Raw genomic sequence first — 24,377 nt, forward strand, 5'->3', positions numbered from 1 at the left:
CATTCTGCATTCCTACCAGTCTTCAGGCGCTGGACCCCGTTTCTAACCGCCGGTCCTCTGGGGGCAGGCTGTAAAACCGACCCTGTCTCTTCCACTCCCCTCCAGCCAAGTTCACGAAAAGACAAACCTTCCTAACTACTGAACTGCGGGAAATGCCTTTGCCGTATGCATATGAGGGGCATGCAGTTAATCAACCGGGTTACAACACTACGGTTCTATGCAAAGGGCGGGGAGGGGCGAGGGAGAAGCCAACCCACATATCCATCATCCTTTTAGGAGTAGGTGGAGTTTAAAGTTTCCCCAACTTCCAAGTTCCCACTTGACAGGCAATATTTCTGTGCAATTTCCAGCCCCACGTAACAGATGGTCCTCTGCCCGTCTCGAGCCCCGAGAGAGTCCAGACAAAGCCCCCCGCCACTCCTCGCCTCACACGGCCCCTAGGTGGTCAGTTTTACGAAGCTGTCAGCTCGGGGGGCAGTGAGCAGAGAATGGAAACTTAACTTCTTCCAGAAGTTTTTCCTGCTACAGGAGAGTCCCGGGGACTGGTGCACAAAGGCCTGGGAAAATTTTCACTGCGTTGTTTTTCCAAAACGTCTTCCGCCCTCTGCCAAACCATCATCCGAAACCCCAGATGCCCAGGGAAGGGAAACTGAGGCACATGGTTTCAGAAAGAGACAGAAATGCAACTCGAGCCGTCCCAAAGGCAACCTGGGAAGTTGCTTAGAGAAACCCCCGCGGTGGGAAAGCATCCTCGGGGCGCCGAAGTACTCAGAGCCAAAAGGGAAGGTGACGGCCCAGACAGGGTGCCAAATGGGGATGCGCCCCGGCAGCGTGCGAGAATCTTCCTTCCCAAACGGGAGGGCGAGGGGAAGGGAGGGGGGCGCGACTGGGGAGTTGTGAGGACTGGCGGCCCACTCACCCTCACTGCCGTACTGTTTGCCATTGTTCGCGCCCATCCTGCCGCCGTCATGCCCGCCGTCTCCCTGGACACTCCATAGGTGGGGCGCACCGCCTGCGCGCTCCGCCAGAGGAAAGCCCGCCCGACGGGACCTTTAGCTGCGCATACCCCACGCTCCGGGGCCGACCTCCGGACGGGGGCGGCCCCCGCACTCCGGTGGGAGGGGGCGCTCCGTCCCCTCCTGGCACCCCCGACTGCGCCGGGTGGGGCCGGGGGGCGGCCGCCGCCCTTAGAATCCGCGTTCGGGGCCGGCGGGCGCAGCGCCGCGGAGAGCCCGCGCCCCGGGGCCGCCCAGAGGCTCGCCGCGCCGCCGCCGCCGGGTCCCCATCCGCCCGCCCCGATCCCCCAGCGGTGGACGCTGAGCCGCGCGGGCGGCCGGGGCTCCCGGGCTCCGCCGCTTCCTCCGGGCGCTCCTGCGCACCCGCGGCTTCCCGGGGGAGGGCGCGGCGGCCACTTGTTGCGGGTGCCCGGAGCGAGCAGAGACTCGCGGCCCGGCGCCGCTCGCCCAAGGGCCGGACTTTTGTTAGCGCCAGGCGCCTCCTCTCGCCGCCCAGCGTCAATCACAGCTGGAGCCCCGGGGAGGAAGGCCGGCCCGGAGATGCGCGGCCTTTTAAAGGGGCAGCGCGCCTTTTCGGGGCTCCGGCTTCCAGCCCCAGGCTCGGCGCAGGCCCTGCGCGCCACCAGCGAATCGCTTCGAGCGAAGGAACACGCTCTTGGCTCTATTTTACTATTGTTCTTTTACCGGCTGGGCCCCTAGTTAGTAAGATGAGCTTCCGGGCGTCGTTTGCAATCCCTTGCGTTTGCCTGCAAATATGGCCTATTTTAGGTGTGGTGGCATTTAAAATCAACACGCATCAGAGGCTGAGTCTGTCTGACAACTCCAGGTAGGCGTGCTGGTATCCTCCTGTGGCTCCCACGTTTGGGACTGAGGCGGGGAGACGCGAGGGAGGGAAAACTTGAGGGGAGCTTAGCGGGGAGTCACTGCAGAGCCAAAGAGATTCCCCGCCCCGGTGCGGAAGGTTTCCTGGCTCAGAACTTTTAAGAGCTTCCGAGCCAGGAAGTGTATTTTCTCCCCGTTTCTATGATTTTTTTTTTTTTTCTTCTTGTGGTTGGTGTTAACCTTTGTTTAATACATTACAACCTCTTTTGGAGATTTATATGGCACTTCTAGAGTCTTAAAATGGCCCTTTGGTGTTCCCTCCTTTAAATGGAAAAAGGAAATTCTGCTTAATGTTTTATCCCCTTTCCATGTAAATACCTAGATTTTTATAACATTGCATCTTAGTGAAGACCGGGGCATTCACAGCACAAATTACTTTGTACGGAAGCAAGCACACAGCGCGATTTCTCCTTATAGGTGTTAGATGTTTTAAGTTAAATTAAACTTATATAGTGATACATATATTTTATATATATATATATATATATATATAGGCATTTATGATACCTGAATGGAGATCCAGGAATTTTGTAATTACCTTTTTCTTAAAAGGCTTGCGACCACATGCAGAAATTGTCAGTGACTTGACCTTCTGTAGATTCTATTTGGGTAATTTCCTTTCATTTAATACAATCTTCTTTCTTAAAGATAAGCTAAAATATCATGTTTCCAAATTTAGAAATCTAGATTTATTGTTCCGGAGAGATCATATATTGAAAGAAAAATAATAAATTCATCTATTTTCAAGGACAGGATTAAATAGTTTTGTGTGGTACCGATAACACTTCAGCTGTCCCAGTTCAAAGAGATTAAGAGCTGTATTTCAATTCATCTTTTCATATATATAATCTAGCACACTGCCTGGCCAATAATATGTTTTCCATATCTGTTGAGTTAAATTAAAAACTTGTGTCACGGGCCCTGTATAGGAAATAAGGGTGTCAAAACTGTGGAAGAGTTAAATGGGTTTTCAGAGACTCCACCTGAAAATATAAACTCAAGCTAGAAATGAACAGATGTCTACATTAGCTTCATCCAAAGTGGGTCCCTGCTCACCTGGTCCTTGTGATTTTCCATCACCATATAGGGACTTGCCCTGGATCTAACCCTGGATCAGATCATTCTTTGGAGACTTAGTTGAAGATTAACCCACTGTAAAGTAGTGGAACGATGGACGCTCATCTTGATATTTGGTACTGAGTTGACAACTTGCTTCCTTATAGGCTTTTATCTCCCTGATCCTCTCAGTCCCTCTTTTGACGTCTACAAATCAGGAAAGTGATCAGAGAAGAAACTGAAGCTCCAACAGTTCAAATGTCTAAAGTCACCTACGTGGTAAGTGCCACATGGCTTCATGTTCTCAGGCCCTCTCCTCCCCACTCCCCTACTTCTCTTGACCTGGCCATTATTCAACTTGGAGTCACTGTCTCCCCTTTTGGTTGAGTCACCTTCCAGGACCTTTAACATCAAAGCAAAGGTAACAGTGAAAAGTAAATTGTAGAGAGTAACCACATATATCTCCTTTGAAATTAAAGTCTCTAAAGATTTTCAAGGCTCTATTGCCTGCCGTAAAAGGGAAGAGAGACAATCCAGTTTAAGAAATTCCAGTATAAAACAAAAATAGAAAAAATAACTTGATTTTTAACATCCTTCTGATTATAAACTGTAAATACGTGTTGTCATAGTCACTGTAAAATCTTGGGGAAGAAAAGAAAGAAAAGCACTACTTCTGCTTAAAATAAAGGTGTATTCACATGTATATATGTTTTGCATTTCAAAAGTAAGATATTGTACACATATATGATTTTAGCAAGAAATTCCAATCTTTTTACCTAGCTGCCAAACTGAAACCCCACCTTTCAAGCCTCTTGAGAAAAGGATGGCGGGTTTTTCACCAATGGGTTCTGAATAACTAGCACAGTTCCTAACACAATGTACTCACTCAGTAAAAACCTGCAGAAGGAATGAATGTTGAACAAAGAGATAAAATGATTTAAATATTGTTCCACTCTCTCTCCCTGCCTTTTTCAAGAAGCCACAATCATTGAAAATATTTTAAAACTCAGTTCTGAAATAGATTTGTGTTGAAATGCCTGTATTATCCAAAAGCGGAAGTACTGTTTTTTAATTAATATAAATTTATTACCCAAATATAAAGTTGGATTCTTGGCAAGACTAATATTTGTTTCAGATAGAAAATGAGGGTAAAAGTGATTATTATGCCCACCCCAGAACATTTAATATATTATTACATAATCTGCAATATTAGAAAAGAAAAACAAAGAACACGCATTAATTTTATTATTGCAACTGTGCTGTTTTGAATTAAGTGTTTTGCATGTTTCGCTTAATGTTCATAACTTAATCAGACAGTGCTTCTAGTAAATCTTATAATGATGACAGCAAGATTGGAACTGAGATCTATTTACAAAGCCTATGATATTTCTCACTACTTTCTGCTACCAATTTTTGTGCCATCACTTGCCACCCTAGTTTTGGAGGAAGCCTGGTTTTCAGTGGAGATACTATGTATTTAACTGAAAAAGAGTGTAACATCTTTTGAAATCTGCTAAATTTAATTAGATTTCAAGACACGTATTCATTTATGCCACATGAATCTTCATCATAGCCATAATGATTAATGGCTGGATATTTTAGATAAAGAATTTAGATATTTTAATCATTATAAAGTAAACAGATAGCTTAATAGGATGGGCACTTTATATAGGACTCTTGAAGCTCTCTCTGCTCACAAAAATTCCCTTAACAGCTCTGGGAAACAAAGTAGCTCTAATTCTAATATACTGAATTGGCTTTAATTCAAAATATTACAATATTCACATACTCCACCAAACCATTGCACTTCCCCCTTGACTGTACATTTAGCATGCAACTTCATATTGCTTTGTCCTTTATCAGGCAACCATCCTGTATATCAGGAGGTAAGTCACCCGAGATCCCACAGTAGCCCAAACCAGCATCACAAAGTTCATGTGCTTAGCTCAGAGTATTATAGCAGTCATTCGGAGTCCTAACATATTTAATTATCTGATATCTTAGAACACAGCAAAATAGAAGCAAGGCATTAGAAAGAGTATTGCTCAACATATTTGAGAAACTACGAAAAGTTACGGCTCCTTAAAAGTAGGGTAATGAGAAAAATCTCTAAATGGAAGATGGAAAAACTGAATAAGGAAAACAAAAACAAGAAACTGATGAAAAATCCGGGGTGATATAAGCATGGGTTATTGTCTTAGGTAAGGTAACATTAGCACCTGTAATAAATAAACCTCCAAATTTTAGTGACTTGGCTTAATACCATAGAAATCTATTTCTCACTCATAAAGCAATCTAAGCACATGTGACTAGTCCACTGGAGATTATGCTCCACACAGCGATTCAGGTATCCAGGCTTCTGCTCTTATAGCTCCACCAACCACAACATCGTCCACGTGCAGCTGGCTTAAGGCACAAAGGGTAAGTGGAAAGTCATACCCCATCACATCTGCTCACATTCCACTGATGAGAGCCCGTTCAGTGGCTTCATCTGGCCACAAAGGAGTCTAGAAAATGTAGTCTCTGACTGGCCTGCTGTCCCTAGCAACACCCCACACTGGGGGAGGGGGAGCAGTGATATTGGTGAACATGCATGTAGCTTAACATTCTTGAATAGCCCCTGAAGATAACACTTTATTGTTACTAATACATGTAACCACTACATGTCATACATTTTGGTGGGCTCACCCAACCCACATCTGCCCTTCTCCCTTGCCTTCCTCTTCTCTTTAGGTCAAAAGTTAAATACTTATTTTCCCAAAAGCCCCAGTAGTTAAGAATGGCCATATGGCCATGTCTTGGCCAAGGAAGTGTAAGCAAAATTCACTTGGAGCACCTGGAGTAGATTTTTGCTATTGAAATAAAATCCAGAGATAGTTCTGCCACTATTTCTTCCCTCTTCTTCCTACCTTCAACTCCACTGTTGTTTGAAACTGTGGCAGCATCTTGTGAACTTCAGGGAAATGCCAGGAGAATTGTAAGGATGGTGACCTGGAGTCCTGAAGATACAGAGCCCCTGAGGCAACGCCAGCAACTTCGTACTTCCAAAGTCCCTGTAATGGAAGGATAAAAACTGTTACTTAAAGCCAATTGCATACCTAAGAGATAACACATTTTGTTCATTTAAGAAGGAAGAAGAAAATAGATAATATAATATTTCCATCCTTAATAGTTAAAAACAGTATTAAAATACATTGATGCTTAAATGAGAAATTTTAAATTATGTAGAAAATATACATACACAAAACAGAAAATTTTCCATACTACTTGCCCCTGAAAATGTCACTCTATTCACTTTCCATCATATCTAAATACACTATTGTATATATGAATAATATACATTTGCTCAACATGAAGAAATAGTATTTTCAATGTCTTTATCAAAACTCAGTCTGTATTTAAAGCCAAAATCTTATGTCATGTAGAAAAGATGCAAAATAACAAAGGAATATTTCTCTCTCAACTATGGATAATATAAAACTTTCCTGGAATTCAGTGTGACTTTCTTGAAAAAAAAAAAGTTTTAATAGAGTTTATAATTTGTTTAAAGTGGAAACGTGTGCATTTGTTCTCTGGCAGCAATAAATTAATTCCCTGATATAAGCAGTTTTCACATATGTGTCACCTTTCTCTACAAAACTCCAAGGGCTTTCACTATTGGACAAACTCTCCCCATTTCCCAGCTGTAAGTGGGCACTTAGGGTGTGATTGGAAAAGACTTCGTGACTTCAGCCTTGTGGTCTTGAGGGTTGTGAAAACTAGGATAATAGCCAATGGTTTTATAACTGGTAGTTGCAGCCCAGCTGCACAAAGTTCCAGGATGGTCCAGTACTCACATCAGCAGGAATTCAACACTGTTCCAAGCCGTAGAACTACTACAGTGAATAAGGTACCAAGTCTCTGCTTTTACGGAGGTGGAATCATTCATGGGTAGAGACAGACAACAAGCACATTCACATATAAATAAATAAGTTCAAATAGTGAAAAAAATGCTATGTAGAAAATAAAGCAAGATAATGGTGTATAGGAGGTGATTTCTGTGACTGGCTGCTATGGCTAGAGTGATCGGAGAAGGTGTTTCTGTGGATGCAACATTTGTGCTGAGATTTGAACTCTGAAGAGATGTAACCATGTGAGAGTTGATGGAAAGAATATTCCAGACAGAGGAAAGAGCAAATCTAAAGTCCCTAAGACTCGAATGAGCTTGGCATATTCCAAGGCCAGGAAGGGGGCCAGTGTAGCAGTCAGCTATTGCTCTGATAATGTTATGTAACAGATTATCCCAAACTCAATGTATTTCTTATTTGTTTTGCTCACAAGTCTGCAGGTCTGTAAGGGCCACTTTAATTTAGGCTTGTGGGTGAGCTGAGCTTGGTGCCAGAATTCAGGTCAAGTTTCAAAATCCCTCTGGAGCCCAGGCCAAGGAGGCTGAGGGTCCCTAGTGCATGCCCTCCTCATGGTGCGTCTTAGGACTCAGAAAGGCCAGGCCAAAACTTACAAGCACATTTTAAACTTTCACAAGCATCAAAACCAAAGTCACATGGCCAAGTCCAAATCCAATGGATGAGGGAGATGCTTGACCCTCTTCTGTGCATTGCAAGGTCACTTTACAGAAGGAGGGAGTGAGGAATTAAGAAAAACATTCTCATCTACTGCAGCCAATATGGACAGAATGTTGTGAATAAATGTAAACTTTACAGGTTTGCTGGAAAAGGAGCAAAAGTCAGATTATATAGGATTTTGTAAGCATGATAATCATTTTGAACTTTGTTCTAATTATAAGGAAAACAGAGAGATTATTAGTTGAGAACTAATTTGATCTGACTGATACTTTTCAAATCATCAGGGTTTATTGTGAAAAACTGGCAGATCTTAGAAGCCCAGAGATGTGTTAAAAGGCTTCTGCTATAGAAGAGGTGAGAGAACTTTGACTTCCGTTAGCACAGTAGTGAAGAAGGTAAAAAATGGCTAGATTCAAGATGTATTTTGGAGGTAGAGCCAACAAAACTCACCTGATTGTGTGTTTTATGAAAAAAGAGGAAAATGAAAGATGGCGTCTAGGTCTTTGCTTGAGCAAGAGAGAGTGGAGGGTCGTTAGGGCAGATGGTGGAGAAGCAGTTTAGAACTGGTTGTCTGGAGGGGGATTTTGGTACCCAGAAATTTGTTTTGGACACATTAAACTTGAGAGAACAACTAGACACAACTAGAACAACTAGAAAATGAGATTTTAGGCAACAGTTCAGTTAATGAGTCAGGTCTTGTGGGAAGAACATCGCTGGATATATCTGTTTGGAAAGCTTCAGCATATAGAAAGTGAAGTCTTTCCCCAAATTTTGCCCTCACTTTGGCAGGCTGGAAGTGCCTGGGTATTACCAATCCCTCCCACCCCCGGCAGCCCTCAAGCAACAACAGATGAGAAACAGTGTGTAGATACCCCTGCTCCCATGTCGTTGGGTGGGATGATTCTGAAGCTTGTGTCTTATGCTGTTTCCCAGCATTTGCCCCTGGGATTAAGCTCCAGGCACCCACAGTGGTAGCTGGCTTGATAAGACGCCTTTCCCTTTCCCCACCCCACTTTTCTCTGGGGTTTCCTACACTTACCAAATAAGTTACTTGCACTCAAAACCTTTTTTCAGGGTCCAGTTCTGGAGAATCCTAAATTAAGACATCAATTTCTCCTACTTTGCTCGATCATCCTATGATCTTCTAAACAAGCTGCATAATTTCCCTTCCATCCTTTGACCCCAGAAGCCTAGCATTAAAGACTTTTCTTGCGTTGCTGTTGTACTTTTCCCTCTGCCCATTCTGTCTTGACCTCTCACAGCTGGGTTCTCCCCTCCACTGCTCCACCAAGCCTCTCTTGTCAGCGTCCTCATTGCTTACTTTTCTCTTTTTTTTTTTAGTTAATTTATTTCTGGCTGCGTTGGGTCTTCGTTGCTGTGCGTGGGCTTTCTTTTTAGTTGCGGTGAGCGGGGGCTACTCTTCATTGCCGTGTGCGGGCCTCTCATTGCGGTGGCCTCTTTCATCTTGGAGCACGGGCTCTAGGTGCACGGGCTGTAGAGCGCAGGCTCAGTAGTTGTGGCGCACGGGCTTAGTTGCTCCTCGGCATGTGGGATCTTCCTGAACCAGGGCTCGAACCCGTGTCCCCTGCATTGGCAGGCGGATTCCTAACCACTGTGCCACCAGGGAAGCCCCTCATTGCTTACTAATGGTTGAGTTTCAGTTCTTCTCTTGCTCGACTTGTCAGTTCCATTCAACTCAGTTGATCTGCCCCTTCTTCTTGAGGCTCTCTCTTCTCTTGGCATCCAGAACCTACACTTCCCTCTTTTTCCATCTACCTTAATGTCAGCCCCTTCTCCTTCACGTTAATGTGTTCCTACTTATCTCCCAGCCTCTAGATTTCAGAGTAATTAGTACAAGCCTCAGTCTTTGTCTTTTTTTCTTCATCTGCATTCATTTTCTTAGTGACCTCACCCAGTGTCATGGCTTTAAAAGGATTATTTCCTATTTAAAAGGATCTTCAAAAGGATTATTTCCAAATTCTCTAGCCCAGGTCTCCCTTGAATTCCAGATCAGTATATCTAACTGTGACTCTGGCATTCCCACTTGAAAGTCTAATAAATATCCCAAGCTCAACATATCCAAAACCAGACTTGTTTCTTCTATTGTATTCTCAGTAAATGGCAACTCCAACTTCATATTTGCTCAGGCAAAAACTCTTGGTATCATCCTTGGCCTCTCTCTTTTTCTCACAACCTATCAGAATATTATGCCTGCTCTACCTTCAAAAATGTTCAGACTGCATCCTCTCATGTCTCTACCCCCATTCTGCAGTCCAGGACACTACTATCTTGCCCCAGAAATATTACTATAGCCTCCTTACTAGACTCTCTGATTCTCCTTTCAATATATAATTTTTAGCATATATTCCCTGAAAAAGTCAGCTAGAATGACCCTTTTGGAACAAATGAAGCCATGTCCCTCCACTGTTCTAAGCTTTCCTCTGTCTTCCCATCTCATTTAGAAAAATAGCCAAAGTTCTTATAATAGCCACATCTAGGACTTCCCTGGTGGTGCAGTGGTTAAGAATCCACCTGCCAATGCAGGGGAAATGGGTTCAAGCCCTGGTCTGGGAAGATCCCACATGCTGCAGAGCAACTAAGCCCGTGAGCCACAACTACTGAGCCTGGGTGCCACAACTACTGAAGCCCACGAGCCTAGAGCTCGTGCTCCACAGCAAGAGAAGCCACCGCAATGAGAAGCCCGCGCACCACAATGAAGAGTAGCCCCCGCTTGCTGCAACTAGAGAAAGCCCACGTGCAGCAACGAAGACCCAACGCAGCCAAAAAATAATTAATAAATTTAAAAAAAAGATTGCCACATCTGTATTTACTCTTTCTTTTTGTTTAATTTTTATTGGCATGACGTTTACAATATTGTATTAGTTTCAGGTGTACAGCAAAGTGAATCAGTTATACATATACATATATCCACTCTTACCCACTCTTTCTGTTATTGATATGAACTCGTTACCTGCTTTGCTCCCAGACTCTCAACCTGGATTCTTGACTTTCGCTCTTCAAACTTATTGTCCCTGCCTTCCTTATTCCCCCAGACCTGGGTTACCAATGATTTCCCCCAACACCGCATCTTCTGTGACTTAGTCCTTTTCTTGTCTGGAGCCACCCTCTTGCTTTGTGTGTTTCCTGACTTTTCCAACTTTCACCAGTGATTATTTTTAGCCTCTGTGTTTGGGGAAGGGGGACTGCCAGCCCCAATCCTATCTAACTCTTCTCCTGAGTTTGTCTTGACATCCAGCTGCCAAAGTTACTGCTTTGCTTTTTACTCCGAGATAACTGTGGTTATACTTGGGGTAGGCAGATCTGTATTCACAGGGGCTAACAACCAAATTGCAGGGTGGTTTCCTAACAGCATGGCCTATCACATCTTCCCACAGACTGGTAAACCCCGGGGGGAGAATGCCTCACGGATGTTCATCACAGTCTACAAGTTTAAAAGGGATAAGAAATTTCTCAGAAACCCCTTACATTGTAAAGTGTTTGGGGTTCCCAAGAGTTGGAAATTACTGGCTTCTCCTCCAGTCCTCCACAAAGTTATTCCCAGGCACTTGGCTTAATTGCTCTGCCCAATCACTCTGCATCCCTGGTATTGTCATTGTCAGTTACCAAATCAGATACTTAGCATACATGTGATAATTCACAAAGCCACTTACTGAACCTCATAGTTTAATGGTTGTGTTTGGCCCCTCTGCAGAAGTTCCTAAGCTTTGGCAGTTTGCCTATATGAATTCTTTAGTTAAGTATTTTTGATAATGTATACATGGCAAGTTTGATTGAATATCTCTTAATGCCTTCAAATATTCACGAGTCCTGAAAAGTGAGTAAAGCCACTGTTTTTAAACTGCGAAAGCATTCCCGTTTTCACATCAGTCCTGTTCCCATCCATCCCAGCAACATTTGTTGTTGTCTTCTAATACACGATACACTAAACATTTGCATTCTCTAAACAAAATTTTAAAGCTCCAGTAAGTGTTTCAGTTTAGCCTGGCTCCAGTGTAGCAGTGGGCTATTCAATTTAGCAAAACTATAAAGTGACAACAGAGTAATTCTGGTGAACTAACCAGCTTGTTAAAAGGAGATACTACTTGCACTTTCTTTGGGAAATGGTAGCTTCTAGTTTTATCAAAACACTATTTTCTGTGATGTAAAGGGATTGTTCTTTTATTTCCTCCTATCTTTTCTCATGAACTCATAATATAAAAAACACGTATAAGGCACTTCAGAGGGATTTGGGGGTAAAGAAGAGTTAGTATATGAGGGAACATTTGCTTCTGAGTTTCATTTTTCTCTATTAGTACTGTTTAGATTAGAAGCAGTATGGCTCACAACCAAAGAACAACTCTCTCCCTCTTTTCCCCAACCTCATTTCTACCCCTTAAATACATACAAACCCATATACCTTTCTTTACATGAAGAATTTCTACTTTCAAGGAACAGTTCTAATAATTTCTTCATGTTGAGGGTGTCAGTAACTTCCTTCCATGCCTCTCCTACCCAGTCACTTATTTTTCTGTTCACACTATGTTTTCTATATATTACTACTTATCATTTTTGTTAAGTTGTTTACATATATTTCTTCTGGATTCTGAGATTCTCGAGGGCAAAGACCATGTTTTTTTTTAATGTTCAGTACGTTATATTCAGCATACAATAAATGAATAAATTGGTGACAAACTGAGTAAATGAATTGGAGTTTGTTGCTTAATGAACAGGAAAAGAAATAGAATTGACAAAAGGGTCTGTGTGGTAAAAATATTCTTGGGTAAACGTTGGGTTAAAGAGGATTCTGCTCTGCAGGGTTTCTTAGTGCTTTAATGTGCACTGTCATTCTCCAATGCCATCCTCATCCCCCTCAACACTGCCCTTAACTTTTATTTGTTCCAACCAAGCAGCAACTAAATGAAAGAGGAAAACAGACATCTCTCACATGTCATCTGTAACGCAGGGCCCCAAAGATCTCACTCATTCAGTTAATCAGAAATTCAGTGAAGAACACCCACCAAGATGGAAACGCATCATCCGCTAGCAAATTACAACCAACGTAAGGCTGAGCCCAGCCCCTACTGCTGGGGATGGAAAATGGGAAACGGTTTTAATATAGTTAACCCGTCATGGAAAATGTTTTCTGAGCTACCAGTCACCTTTTCCCATTTGAAGGCCAGCAGCGGGATTTCTGCTGGAGACATTGCCATTTTCCCCATAAAACATTAGAAAGTTGCCAAGTCATAACATTTCTGAAACCAAAGTTCTTGGGAATCCAGTTGTTCTTGGACCCCTGGCTTATTTCCTATCAGTCAAGCTAAGAATCCAGAATGTTTGGTTTTCTTGATCAGGAAAAACCAGCAGCACTTCTTATGCCTTAATTCTCTTTGTTTCCCTAATACTTTCCCCCAAAATCTTGCAGGTCTTGAGGAGAATTTGGACCAGCTCATACAGCTGTTCTACTAATTAATTCACAGGACATTACCATTAGAGAAATTTAAAGGACCCTTAGCTATAAACAATTTTGAAAATCACTGTACTGACTAATACGTTTTGAAGGAAAAAATATGTAATATCTCAATAAATATAAATAAATAAATCTTGAGGAAACAGATTGGTCTACTTTCATTTTGTAACGTAAGTTTTATTCTGAACAGGAAATTTAAATATAAATAGCTAATTTAAAAAGTCAATAATAGTCCCTAATATAAAATTATCTTTGGCTTGACAGGTATTTTACATTTGTGTATTTTTATTTTTAAAAAATAATATTCTAAGTAGGGAACTAAGATTATTAATGTTAAGCCTCATAAAATGGTTAAAATTTACACAAAAGGTGAAATTCCCTCCCAGAATTATCAAAATCTGAAGTTCAAATTTCTTGAGAGACAGCGTGTAGTCAGAATGGGCATTGGCTCTATTATGTGATTTTATCAGCTGAAAAGGACAATATGAGCTTGGTCCTATTATCTCCCCAATAGTTGCTGAAACCAGAGGTTTCTCTCCATTTAATCCATTCCATTGAGTCATGAAAAAAGGAGATGGATCACTGAGTCCAGAATGTCACCATTGTGTCCTCCTCCTCCTTTCACCCACCAACAAGTCTGTGCTCCTCTCTTCTTTTTATTTTTCTGTCTCCCAATCAGTTTTGAGCTCCTGGAGACCAAGAACCAAGAACTATGCTTGGTACATAGAAGAAAATCTACCATTAATTGTTAAAGGGATAAGGAGAGTTAAGGGTACGTAAATCATAATATAGTCCTTCTATGTGATAGACACAATGCAGCCATTGAAAATAGCATTTCCAAAGAGGTCCATGTTGTTGAAAAAAGATCAAAATATTCCTTAAAAAAAACAAAAACAAAAAACCAAAACAGTGGGTATAGCAGATCCAAGTTTAGAGAAATAAGACTGTTAATTAACAAGGGTAGAGTCATAGGGTGGTGATGACATGGCTACAGTAAAACCCCAGTTTTTATTGTAAAACTTATAGCTTCACATGGCATTTGTGGTTGGGTAAGTTTATATGAGTGTGTTTCATATTTTATTTACATTAACTACTTAGTAAAGTAGACATGTTTCTTATTCTATTGTAGGTGTCTGGGCATTCTCATACTTTTCCTTGTCTTTATGCAGGCTGAAGTTAAAAATAAAAAACAAGCCCATTTCTTCTGCAACTGTAAAGGCACATAGGGGATTCAGGTGAACCTCAAACAATAGTTTCACCGAAGGTTCTGGTGCCCAGAGCAGACGTGACAGGTAGGCAGCAGCCCTTTTAGAACACTAGTCTCAATAATGCTGTAACTCTTGGTTGGATGAGCGGCACGTTATGAGAGACCGCTTTTGATCCACCTAAAATTAGGTCTTAGGAGTTCAAAAGAGGGAGAAGGAAAGGGGGAGGAGAAGAAAATATCTGTTAACGAGCATTAAATATTACTTTTCCAGTCTCTCAGCAGAAAGCCTAAGAACATCTGATTTTCTGTTATAAAGGAAAACCTCTGAGTAATATAGCCCGCACATAATCTCATACTTAGCGCCATGTTCTGACAAATGCAGAAACTAAGTGATTGAATACTTCAAAATAGCTTCCTTCTTTTTTCTCCCAAAAACGACTCAAAAACACCATTTGTATGGAAAATACTGACCATGCACAATGACGGTCCCTGGAATGTAAGAGTGCAGTAGGATTCTACAGCATTCTAGATTTCAAGCAACAGAACCTGCTAATATTGTTCTCTTTCCCCTTTGTCTAATTCTCACTCGACTTTGCCACTCATGGAATTTTCTTTCATTGTTTATAAAATCGCTCTGTCCTTACTGAAGTGTAGAATTAGAGACTTTGCTAGAGAGGAATACACTGTAACTAGGTACAGTGGATAATTATCTTTTATCTGAGAACGGCTTGGTCGTTTTTAGGGAATATAGACTTTTACAGTTAGTTGAGCGTAATTCTTTTTTTCACTTAAATACACATAGAGAAAGAATCCCCTTCAGTTCCTTCCCTTCTTCCATACTTCCTCCTTTCTTTTCTTTCCAGGATGTTCCTTTTGGCTCAACAGTCACTCTTAGCAGAGAGATACAGACATCTAGACCTTGGATTTCATGACTGTATTCTCCTCTCTCCAGTGCTGCCTTAGATGCCTTCTGGCAGCAGCTGATGTACTTAGAATAGAAGGCTCTCTAGGCAAAAGCGTATTCAGCTAGCTGTAAAGTTCTTCTTAGAAGGGGGAAATAAGAAAATATGATTTTTGAGACTTAGAGTGAGAATTTTATCTGGCATCATTTTGTTTATAAACCATTTTTATTCTCAGTTAGTCTCAATTTTAATGGTGTTTGTTCACCTTTATTTGCTTCTAGAGGGCAGTTGGTCCTTTTACTTATATTAAAGCTATACTGACTTTCAGATCTTCTGCTTGAGTCGATAGCCTCTCAATTAGATGCAACTATCCCCGAGCAAAGCATGACAAATTCGGCTTCTTACTTTGAAATCCTTCTCTTTTATCATCATCAATGCCTAAATTATAGCCTCTAACTGTACCTACTCAGACTCCAATTATATTACATAAATGCCTAAATTGTGTCATATCTTTTGCGACATGTCATTTCTGTAATAATGTCCATCTTTTCAGCTCTTAGCCAGAGTGAAAGGGCAATATAATCCAAAAGAGAGTGTCTGGTGTGTTAATCATTAATAAATCTGAAAAACATGTGTTTGATCAAGGCCATCTTTTCTCTTTGAGTAATTCTTTTTTTTTTTTTTTAACATCAGCAAGTTCTTCTGAAATTCATGATTGTCTCTCTGAAAGCTCTGAATAACCGGTGTTGATTTCAAAACAGGCACTGGCCAATACTTTGTTACCTATAGTAAACCCCTAGTTGGCACTTGCGTTGATAATCAATCTTTGTTTGTTGCTTAAACCATTCAAAATTCCTCCGATATTTGTGATTTCATTAAGTAGAAGATGCTGCATGCAAATAAGTACACTTCAGTTACAGAAAGCAGCTGTCAGAACACATTTATATTCCAGCGGCAGAGAAGAAATTAATCTCACAGTGGCTTCAATTCAAATTGGTATGATATTCCAGTAATAAATTCCCTGCCCAGATGGAAATATCTTCTTTATCATAAATATTTTAAAACACTTGATCTGTGTTAAAGTTGGACAGGACTGAAACTGATTTTAGATATTTTAAATATTTTAAATCAAGCCCCAAATAGAAAAAACATTTTGGTTTTGTAGAATCCATTTAAAAATATTTTCAAATTTTATATAGGTTCATCCTATCATACACATTCCGTAACCAAAGAGAAGAGCTCATCAAATGCTAGTCTTGTCTGATCTGGAGCAACCAAAGAAAGCCCACATTTCTAGCTTGTATTAATTATATGTGTGTCCTATGTTTTAGTGACACTAGTCATTCCTTTAATATTGAAATAAATTCTGAAAATAGCTCTTACTCTTTTCCTTCACTTATACGATGATTTGTGGAAGAAGAGGAGGGAGCAATGATCACAGACTGTAAATGCTAAGAAACTGAGGTCCAGAGCCACGGAGCGCCTTCTGCAAAGTAAGCAAAGCAGTTAATAGCAGGGCTGGGACAGTAACACCCCGATACTCGATGCAGAGAATAGTGTGCTTTTCAGTACTTTTTGCAATTAAGCAGCTGGTTCTGGTATAGTTATTTGTGTGTGTGAGTGTGACAATTCCCAGTTCCTCCACCCTAACTGTTACATGGTGAGTCAGTCCAGCAACAAGTCTCCCAAGAGCATCATGAGACAGTAGAGGACATGCAGGTCCATAGAGATGACTTTATACTCTTCAGCTTCCCTAGAATATGAATCGAGAATTAGGCATTTTGAGAGACTCTGCTTCTAACTCTAGCCATCACTGGAGTAGATCTTCTTCTCATCTAGACCGCTTAGAGATTAGTGGCCCCTCATAAATCACCACAGTTCCATCTTTCTTCTGAACCAATACTCTGAAATCCTCCAGGTGGTAGGTAGCCCAGAGGAGAAACACAACCCCTAAGGGTGGTTTGTATCTCTGGAATCCTCTCTTGACCTTGACTCTCAAGCCGAGGGGACACGTAGGTCTGGACTTCAGAGTCCGCTTTAACATTCAGATGTCTGAATTTAGAAGAGTTGATGGGATCACCATAGCCATGTTGGTCAAATAGTGACTTTCTTGAAGCTGGATGTTACTAACTTCCCAATCACGACTGCTCTCCTCCAACTGACATACAGCAAGTTTTATCACTGAAGAACACACCAAAAGCCAAACAGTAGAGTTCAAACTCTGAATTCAATCTTGAAACATAAGCTCCAAAATAAGATCCTTGCTGAATACCACACAAAAGGAGAAATGAACTGAGCGTAGATTAAAACAATGAGAAATGGACAGGAATTTACCAAACAACTCTTCCTTACCATGGATTAAAAACAAATTGATATTTCACTTGCTGATTCAGACTACATCTAGCCCACATCTCACATTACAGGATATTCATTGGCAAAACTGAAGACTGGAAAATGCAGCCAATTTTGGAAAATGATACCAGATTCCTTAAAGAGCTGAGTCAAAGTTCTATGTTTTTCAGATTATAAACTATTAGGAAGGACAGGCTCTATCAGATAAACCCACTTGTATAAGACCTACACCAGTTTATATTTATTGATATTTAAAGACTTTTAGACAGTTGGAGACTGGGTGGCAGGATTTCTGGATCTTAGTCTTTGCTCTGATTTGGCTGGATGTACCATTGGCCAAGTTACTTTGCCTCTCAGTGATTTGATTACTTCTTCCGGAAAAACAAAGGTCTGTAATGAATTCATTTGTCCAATGCCTGTCTCAGAGCACTGATTACCTGTCTGGCTATTCACACGCTGCAGAATTGTGTGAGGAAGAAAAGACATGATTTGCAGGAAAGCCTTTTAAGAAGCAGGAATCATTGAATGAAAAAAATATGTTATCAAAATTATCTATCCTCTGCTAAAAAGATCCCCAGAGGAAAGAAGGCCTAAATATTGGGCAGGCCATATAGAAACCAAAAGCGCATTCCCCAAATAATGGACTTAGAGATAAATACAGACATTTACAGAAACCTAGATAAATGTTTGGTCTTCAAATCCAAAGTTCAGACCAAAATTTGTGCTGATTCTCCAAATATGTAATGATACATGTTATCATTTCTCGATAGTCTATTGTGTGTCAGGTAAAGGACAAGTTCTTTATGTATGTTCTCATGTTGAATTTTCATTTTTAGCCCAGTCCTATTAAGTAGATATTATTATTTTCAATTACAGATGAGGATATTGAGGCACAGAGAAACGAGCTGGTTGTTTGAAGTCCCACGCCTAGAAAGTAGCAGAACTGGGATTTAAACCCCCAACAGTTAGACTATAAAACCACAGTCTTATCTACTATACTGTGTGGCACTGAGCTGAAAAGAGACAACTATAATGGAATTACTATAATTTCAAGGGTCAATAGGGGACCCCTAGTCAAAAGGCTTTGTTATTGAGAGGTCAATAGTTGACAAAAAAAAGGGTCTTTCTACTTCACTCCTATTCCCTTTGTTCATCTGCGGGATAATAGGAGAGCATTGAATTCCATGTTTTGCTCGGAAATTGAGTATTATCCATGTAAGTACTGTCACGGAGAACCCTACTTTAAACTTTCTGCCGCTTTGCTCAAGAATAAAGGTTTTCAGGGACAAATATTGTTGCAGATTGTAACTTGACAGTGAAATGTCTTGAAACTCTGCATAGTCATATTTGAAAGGAAGCCAAATTTATGAAAAAAAAATGTCCACTTCAAAAGCTTAATGAAGGCAATTTGTCAACAATTTCACACATCATTTGCCCACAACCTCTGAATAAAAGGTTTCCCAATTTACCTTTTTCCCACGTGAACTTCAGATCATATGCATTTAATGATTCATCAATCATCATCTTTCCCAGAAACTGAGATGCAAGAAGAATACAATCGAAGAGGTCTGTTAAAATATATTGTGTGTGATACGCTTATTGTTTACATTTCTTTTTTTACCTAATGTCAGAGAATCGTACATGGAATGACATGAGTCTTTAAGATCAGAGTCTGGTTTAAGACTTAGGGTGAATTTGCCGTATAACAGATTAAAACGATTTAACGTACCTTAGAATGTCTGTATCTCAGACTTCTAAAAATTCTGTAGAGAATTAGAGAGAGGAGAGGAGAAAAACAGCTATAGATGAATGAATATGACTTACAAGAGAACAAGCAGTCTCCCCATGGCACTGATTCTTTAAATAATTAACAAGAAACTCTTTGCAAAGGGACCTACTTGTCAAATAACTAACTTAAAACCGTTACTGTTGATTGTCAGCATGCTTTTGTAACCAAAATGCCTGAGGGATAAGTTGATGGAAAGTAATTAATAAGACCAAGAATAAGGTTTACTGCATGTAACTGATACTGTTTGTAAATCTGGGACTCATAAAGTATTGTTCTGATTGAGGAAGGAGATGCAGATGTTTCTGCTATTTTAGTAAAGGGAAGAAGTGTAAAACACTCCAACCAACAGAAAAGGGGGTGCAAAACATTTAGAGCTGCAATACTTACCACGACAAGTATTTTCTGTTACATTTTTAATGTAAGGTAAAACTTCCCTATTACGTACTTGGGCAGCCCATATATGGGACTCAAGTGTGACATCAACAATGGCAAAAAAGGTAGTTTTATAAGACAAGATGAAATGTATGGTTGACCCAGATATCCAGATATTTTGGCAAAAAGAATTTTAATTGGAAAAACTGGTGGAGGATTTGAGAAAATGTTGGAATAAATTATTCGGATAATTTTTGGCCTTCAATATACTTTTTCAGCATAAAGAAGAATTCTGTTTGCTAAACTCTTTGGGCCATGATGATTCATAGTACTGGTGGTGGAATTTGGTATGTATTTGTGCGTGTGTCTCTGTGCACACATATTTATGTGTATGCTTGCAAGTACTTTGTCAGAATGAAATGTTTGGGCTACACTTACTACCCACCTGATTTTAATTAGTGTTACCAGATATTTACTGAAATCATCAAAGTTTTTAATTTAGAGATAATTTGGCAAAGGACAATTTGCTGCTATTTACATTTAAATAGATGTGAAAAAATGCACTGATGTTTTCTCAGACAGACCCCAGGGCAGTTTCATGTTCAAGCTCTGGAAGACCTGCTCCCCTTGAATGTGGGAGGGACCTGTTACTTGCTTCCAACCAATAATATAGCAAAAGTGGTGAGATGTCACTCCATGCTTATATTATGAAACACACACACACAGACACACACACACACACACATGGCGTTGCCCTGGCACATCTGCATGTAAGGGTTTGTATCACAGAAATGCTCATCACAGAGTTACAAAAATCTGCCTCTTTCCAGTGCTTTGGTTTTAAGCAGACCAACCATTAGGTCAAAATGAGATACACAAAACAACCTTTAAAAAGAAGAATGAAGTAGGAGGACCCACACTTCCCAATTTCAAAACTTATATTAAAGCAATGGTAATGAAGATGGTGTGGTACTCGCACCAGGATATACATGTAGATTAATGGAACTGAGATTTCAGAAACGAGCCCACCTATCTATGGTGAACTGATTTTCAGCAAGAATGCCAAGACCATCCAATTGGGAAACAGTAATCTTTTCAACAAATGGCACTGGATCAACTGAATAGTCACATGCAGAAGAGTAAAGTTGTGCCCCTACCTCACATCATATTAAAAACTCAAAATGTATCAAAGATTTAACTGTAAGAACTAAAACTATAAATCTCTTAGAAGAAATGGATAAATCTTCATGATGTTGGATTTGACCATTCTTGGATTCTTGAAGGATTCTTGGATATGATACCAAAAGCACAAGCAACAAAAGAAAAGAGATAAATTGGACTTCATCAAAGTTAAAAGCCTTTGTGTTTCAGAAGACATCATCAGAAAGTGAAACAACAATCCACAGAATGAAAGAAATTATTTACAAATCATATCTTTGATAAAGGACTTGTATACAGAATATGTAAAGAACACTTACAACTTAATAATGAAAAGACCTCCCAATTAAAAAATAGGCAAAAGATCTAAATAGACATTTCTCCAAGGAAAATATACACATGACCAATAACCACATAAGATGCTTGATATCATTAGTTATGAGGAAAATGCAAATCAGAATCACACATGAGATGCAACTTCACATCTTCTAGAGTGGCAAGATAAAAAAGGCAGACAATAACAAGTATTGGTGATGATGTAGAAAAATCAGAACCCTCATACATTGTTGGCAGGAACATAAGATGGTGCCATCACCTTGGGAAAAAGTCTGGCAGTTGCTCAAAAGTTTAAACTAGATGACCCACCAATTCCCCTCCTTAGGTATATATCCAAGAGAAATGATAACGTATGCCCACACAAAATCTTGTACACAAATACTTAGAGCAGCATTATTCATAATAGCCAAAAGGTGGAAACAAACTAAATCTCAACAGACATAGATAAAATATGGTATATCCATACACTGGAATATTATTGAGCCATAATAAGGAATGAAGTACTGATACATGTTATAACATGGAAGAACCTTGAACAGATTAAGCTAAGTGAAAGAAGCCAGTCACAAAAGACCACATATGACTTCATTCATACAAAATGTCCAGGACAGGGAAATCTGTACACAGTTGGACCTCCATACCATGGGTTCCACATCTGTGGATTCAATCAATCTTGGATTGAAAATATTCAAACAAACAAAAAAATTTTCGGGAAGTTCCAAAAAGCAAAACTTGAATTTGCCATGAGTTGGCAACTATTTACATAGCATTTACATTGTATTAGGTATTATAAGTAATCTAGAGATGATTTAAACATATGGGAGGATGTGCATAGGTTATATGCAAATGGTATGGTATTTTAGTATGAGACTTGAGTGTCTATGGATTTTGGTTTCTGTGGGGGTCCTGGAACCAATTCCCTGTGGATACTGAGGGACAACAGTATAGAGAAAGTAGTTGCCCAGGGCTGGAAGAAGTGATGGGGTGATAGGGGATTGACAGATAAAAGGTGTCTTTTTTAGGTAATAAAAATGTTTTAAAAGTGACTCTGGTGATTCTTGCACATATCTGTGAATATACTAAAAACCATTCAATTGTACACTTCAAATGAGTGAATGTATGGTATGTGAATTACATCTCCATAAAACTGTTTGAAATGAGATTCAGTGGACAAAATATACACATCATTTATACCAAAAGTATACGTGAAGACAGTCAAGACACATCTTGAGACACTGTTTCAGCACAACTGACTTCTGTTATTATACAAAGAGTTAAATTGAGCAAAGGAAAGAAATTTGATTTGCTAATCACCAGCTGTAGGGCACTTAACTTGACTTAAGGGTAATGAAATAAGATAGTGATATATCACCTAAGGTCCTTGTCAGAAAATTCCTCAAACCTAGCTCATGGAGTTGGTGAACATATTCAGAACAGATAGGGTGACACAATCCCTGAGTTATACAGAATTGGCAGAGAGACATGGTCATCAAGACTTGAGATGGAGCTATGATTATTTGAGCTATTGTGAGTAGCTATAGTGCAAGCCCTGACAGTTGGCTTTTCTTTTTGTAATGCAAGTAACTTAAGCTTTGACTACCTAGGCATCCACTTCAAATGTGGCTATCTCAGATAAACACATCGCCAGCTACTCTACTAGGTAAAGAGCCCGGCTGCCCCCTCACCCCATTCTTTGAGAGATCTCGGTTCATTTTGATAACTGACCATTTGGGCCATTTGCTTTCTTCTCTTCCTGTGCTTTAAATTCCCACTCTTATATTTTAAAATCACCAATAAAGGATGAGCCCTAGAAACCCTAGGCCTTCACCCTGGACCCTGGACCCCAATAAAAGCAGACCCCAGGCCCTGCTCACTCTCTGTCCCTCTCTCTCCCTCTCTTTCCCCTGCCCACCCGTGAATTCAATGCATGGCCCCAGACATGCCAAGTAATTTCCAGAACCTGTGGGTAGTAAACCTTTTTGTCAAAGTTTCCTAGTGGTTATTGTTAAGGGCATCTTGCAGTCATATGAATCTCAAGGGGCTGGTCCAGCCACAACATTAGTTATTGAAAGGCTGAGACCAGTACACAACAGTAGCCGTTCACAGTCAAGAAATCCCCCCCAGCCCCCATAATGTACATGTACATTCAGTACAGTGTCTTTTTTTTTTTAATTTTTTTTTTTTTAATTTTACTTATTTATTTATGGCTGTGTTGGGTCTTAGTTTCTGTGCGAGGGCTTTCTCTAGCTGCGGCGAGCGGGGGCCACTCTTCATCGCGGTGCGCGGGCCTCTCACTGTCGCGGCCTCTCTTGTTGCGGAGCACAGGCTCCAGACGCGCAGGCTCAGTAGTTGTGGCTCACGGGCCCAGCCGCTCCGCGGCATGTGGGATCTTCCCAGACCAGGGCTCGAACCCGTGTCCCCTGCATTGGCAGGCAGATTCTCAACCACTGCGCCACCAGGGAAGCCCCCAGTACAGTGTCTTGACCAAAACTTTTCATATGTTCCCAAGACACATGTGGATTGTGTTAACATTTACTATTGTTTTCCCAGTCTTTGGGAAAAAAACATGCAAACCTAAGAAATGAGAAAAAGGAAGTAGCATGGCCTACATAGTGACATAATTAAGGTGTGTTTCTACTCTAATAAAATGGTTTCCAAAGAATAGTATGATCAGTACTAAAAAATCCAGATGTAGAGGAAAATTTGAAAGATTTTTATTCCTATGTTTATCTTTGCACTTTGTGTGAGGTCTGTTCATTGATGGGATCACTCAAAGCTGGTAATATATTGATACAGCTCTATGGCATTCTACCATTCTCATAGTTATTTGATATTGCATGGCTAAGCGTTACTCTATCATGAAGAGTCGGTGATTAAGAAACAAATTTTTTTACAGGAGCATTCCACTATAGGCTTGGGAGTCAATACTATTTGACAGTCCAAATAGTACCACCAAGTAGATAAGTCCAGTGCGTGCCACAGTCTGGCTTTCTAGCAGGTCTGCAGAGGCTCAGGAATGATCATCTTTGTGGGAAAAACAACAGCATATGGAAAATCTAGGGTAGTTTGAAGGTATTTTTGTTTTTGTTGTTTTGAGCATATATATTATGTTTTTGACACATCTTTATTGAGTGAACACCTGTAGTGTCATGCTGAAGTTTTGTGGGTATTCCTAAATCTTTCTGTGACTTAATTACAGCTCCTTCAGAGGTTAAACATTTCCCCCCTTTTTGGAAGCTCTTATTTTTTCCCCCCCCCATTATTTTGGGCTTTCAGAC

At 40.5% G+C, this 24,377-nt stretch overlaps 1 protein-coding gene across 3 annotated transcripts in view; it reads right to left on the reverse strand.

The window, feature by feature from the left end:
* Nucleotides 1-1,454, reverse strand: part of FBXL7 (F-box and leucine rich repeat protein 7) — a 421,273-nt gene extending 419,819 nt beyond the window's left edge. The window contains exon 1 of one of the 3 annotated variants that reach the window (XM_082453804.1): nt 920-1,454. In XM_082453804.1, coding sequence (XP_082309930.1) covers nt 920-956 — 37 coding nt within the window. In that variant the 5' untranslated portion in view covers nt 957-1,454. The remainder of the gene's footprint in view (nt 1-919) is intronic. The other 2 variants (XM_082453806.1, XM_082453805.1) reach the window with 2 other exon arrangements.
* Between the last annotated feature and the right edge of the window lie 22,923 nt (nt 1,455-24,377).

This window comes from Balaenoptera physalus (genome assembly GCF_965194825.1).
Source record: "Balaenoptera physalus genome assembly, chromosome: 3".
NCBI lineage: Eukaryota > Metazoa > Chordata > Mammalia > Artiodactyla > Balaenopteridae > Balaenoptera > Balaenoptera physalus.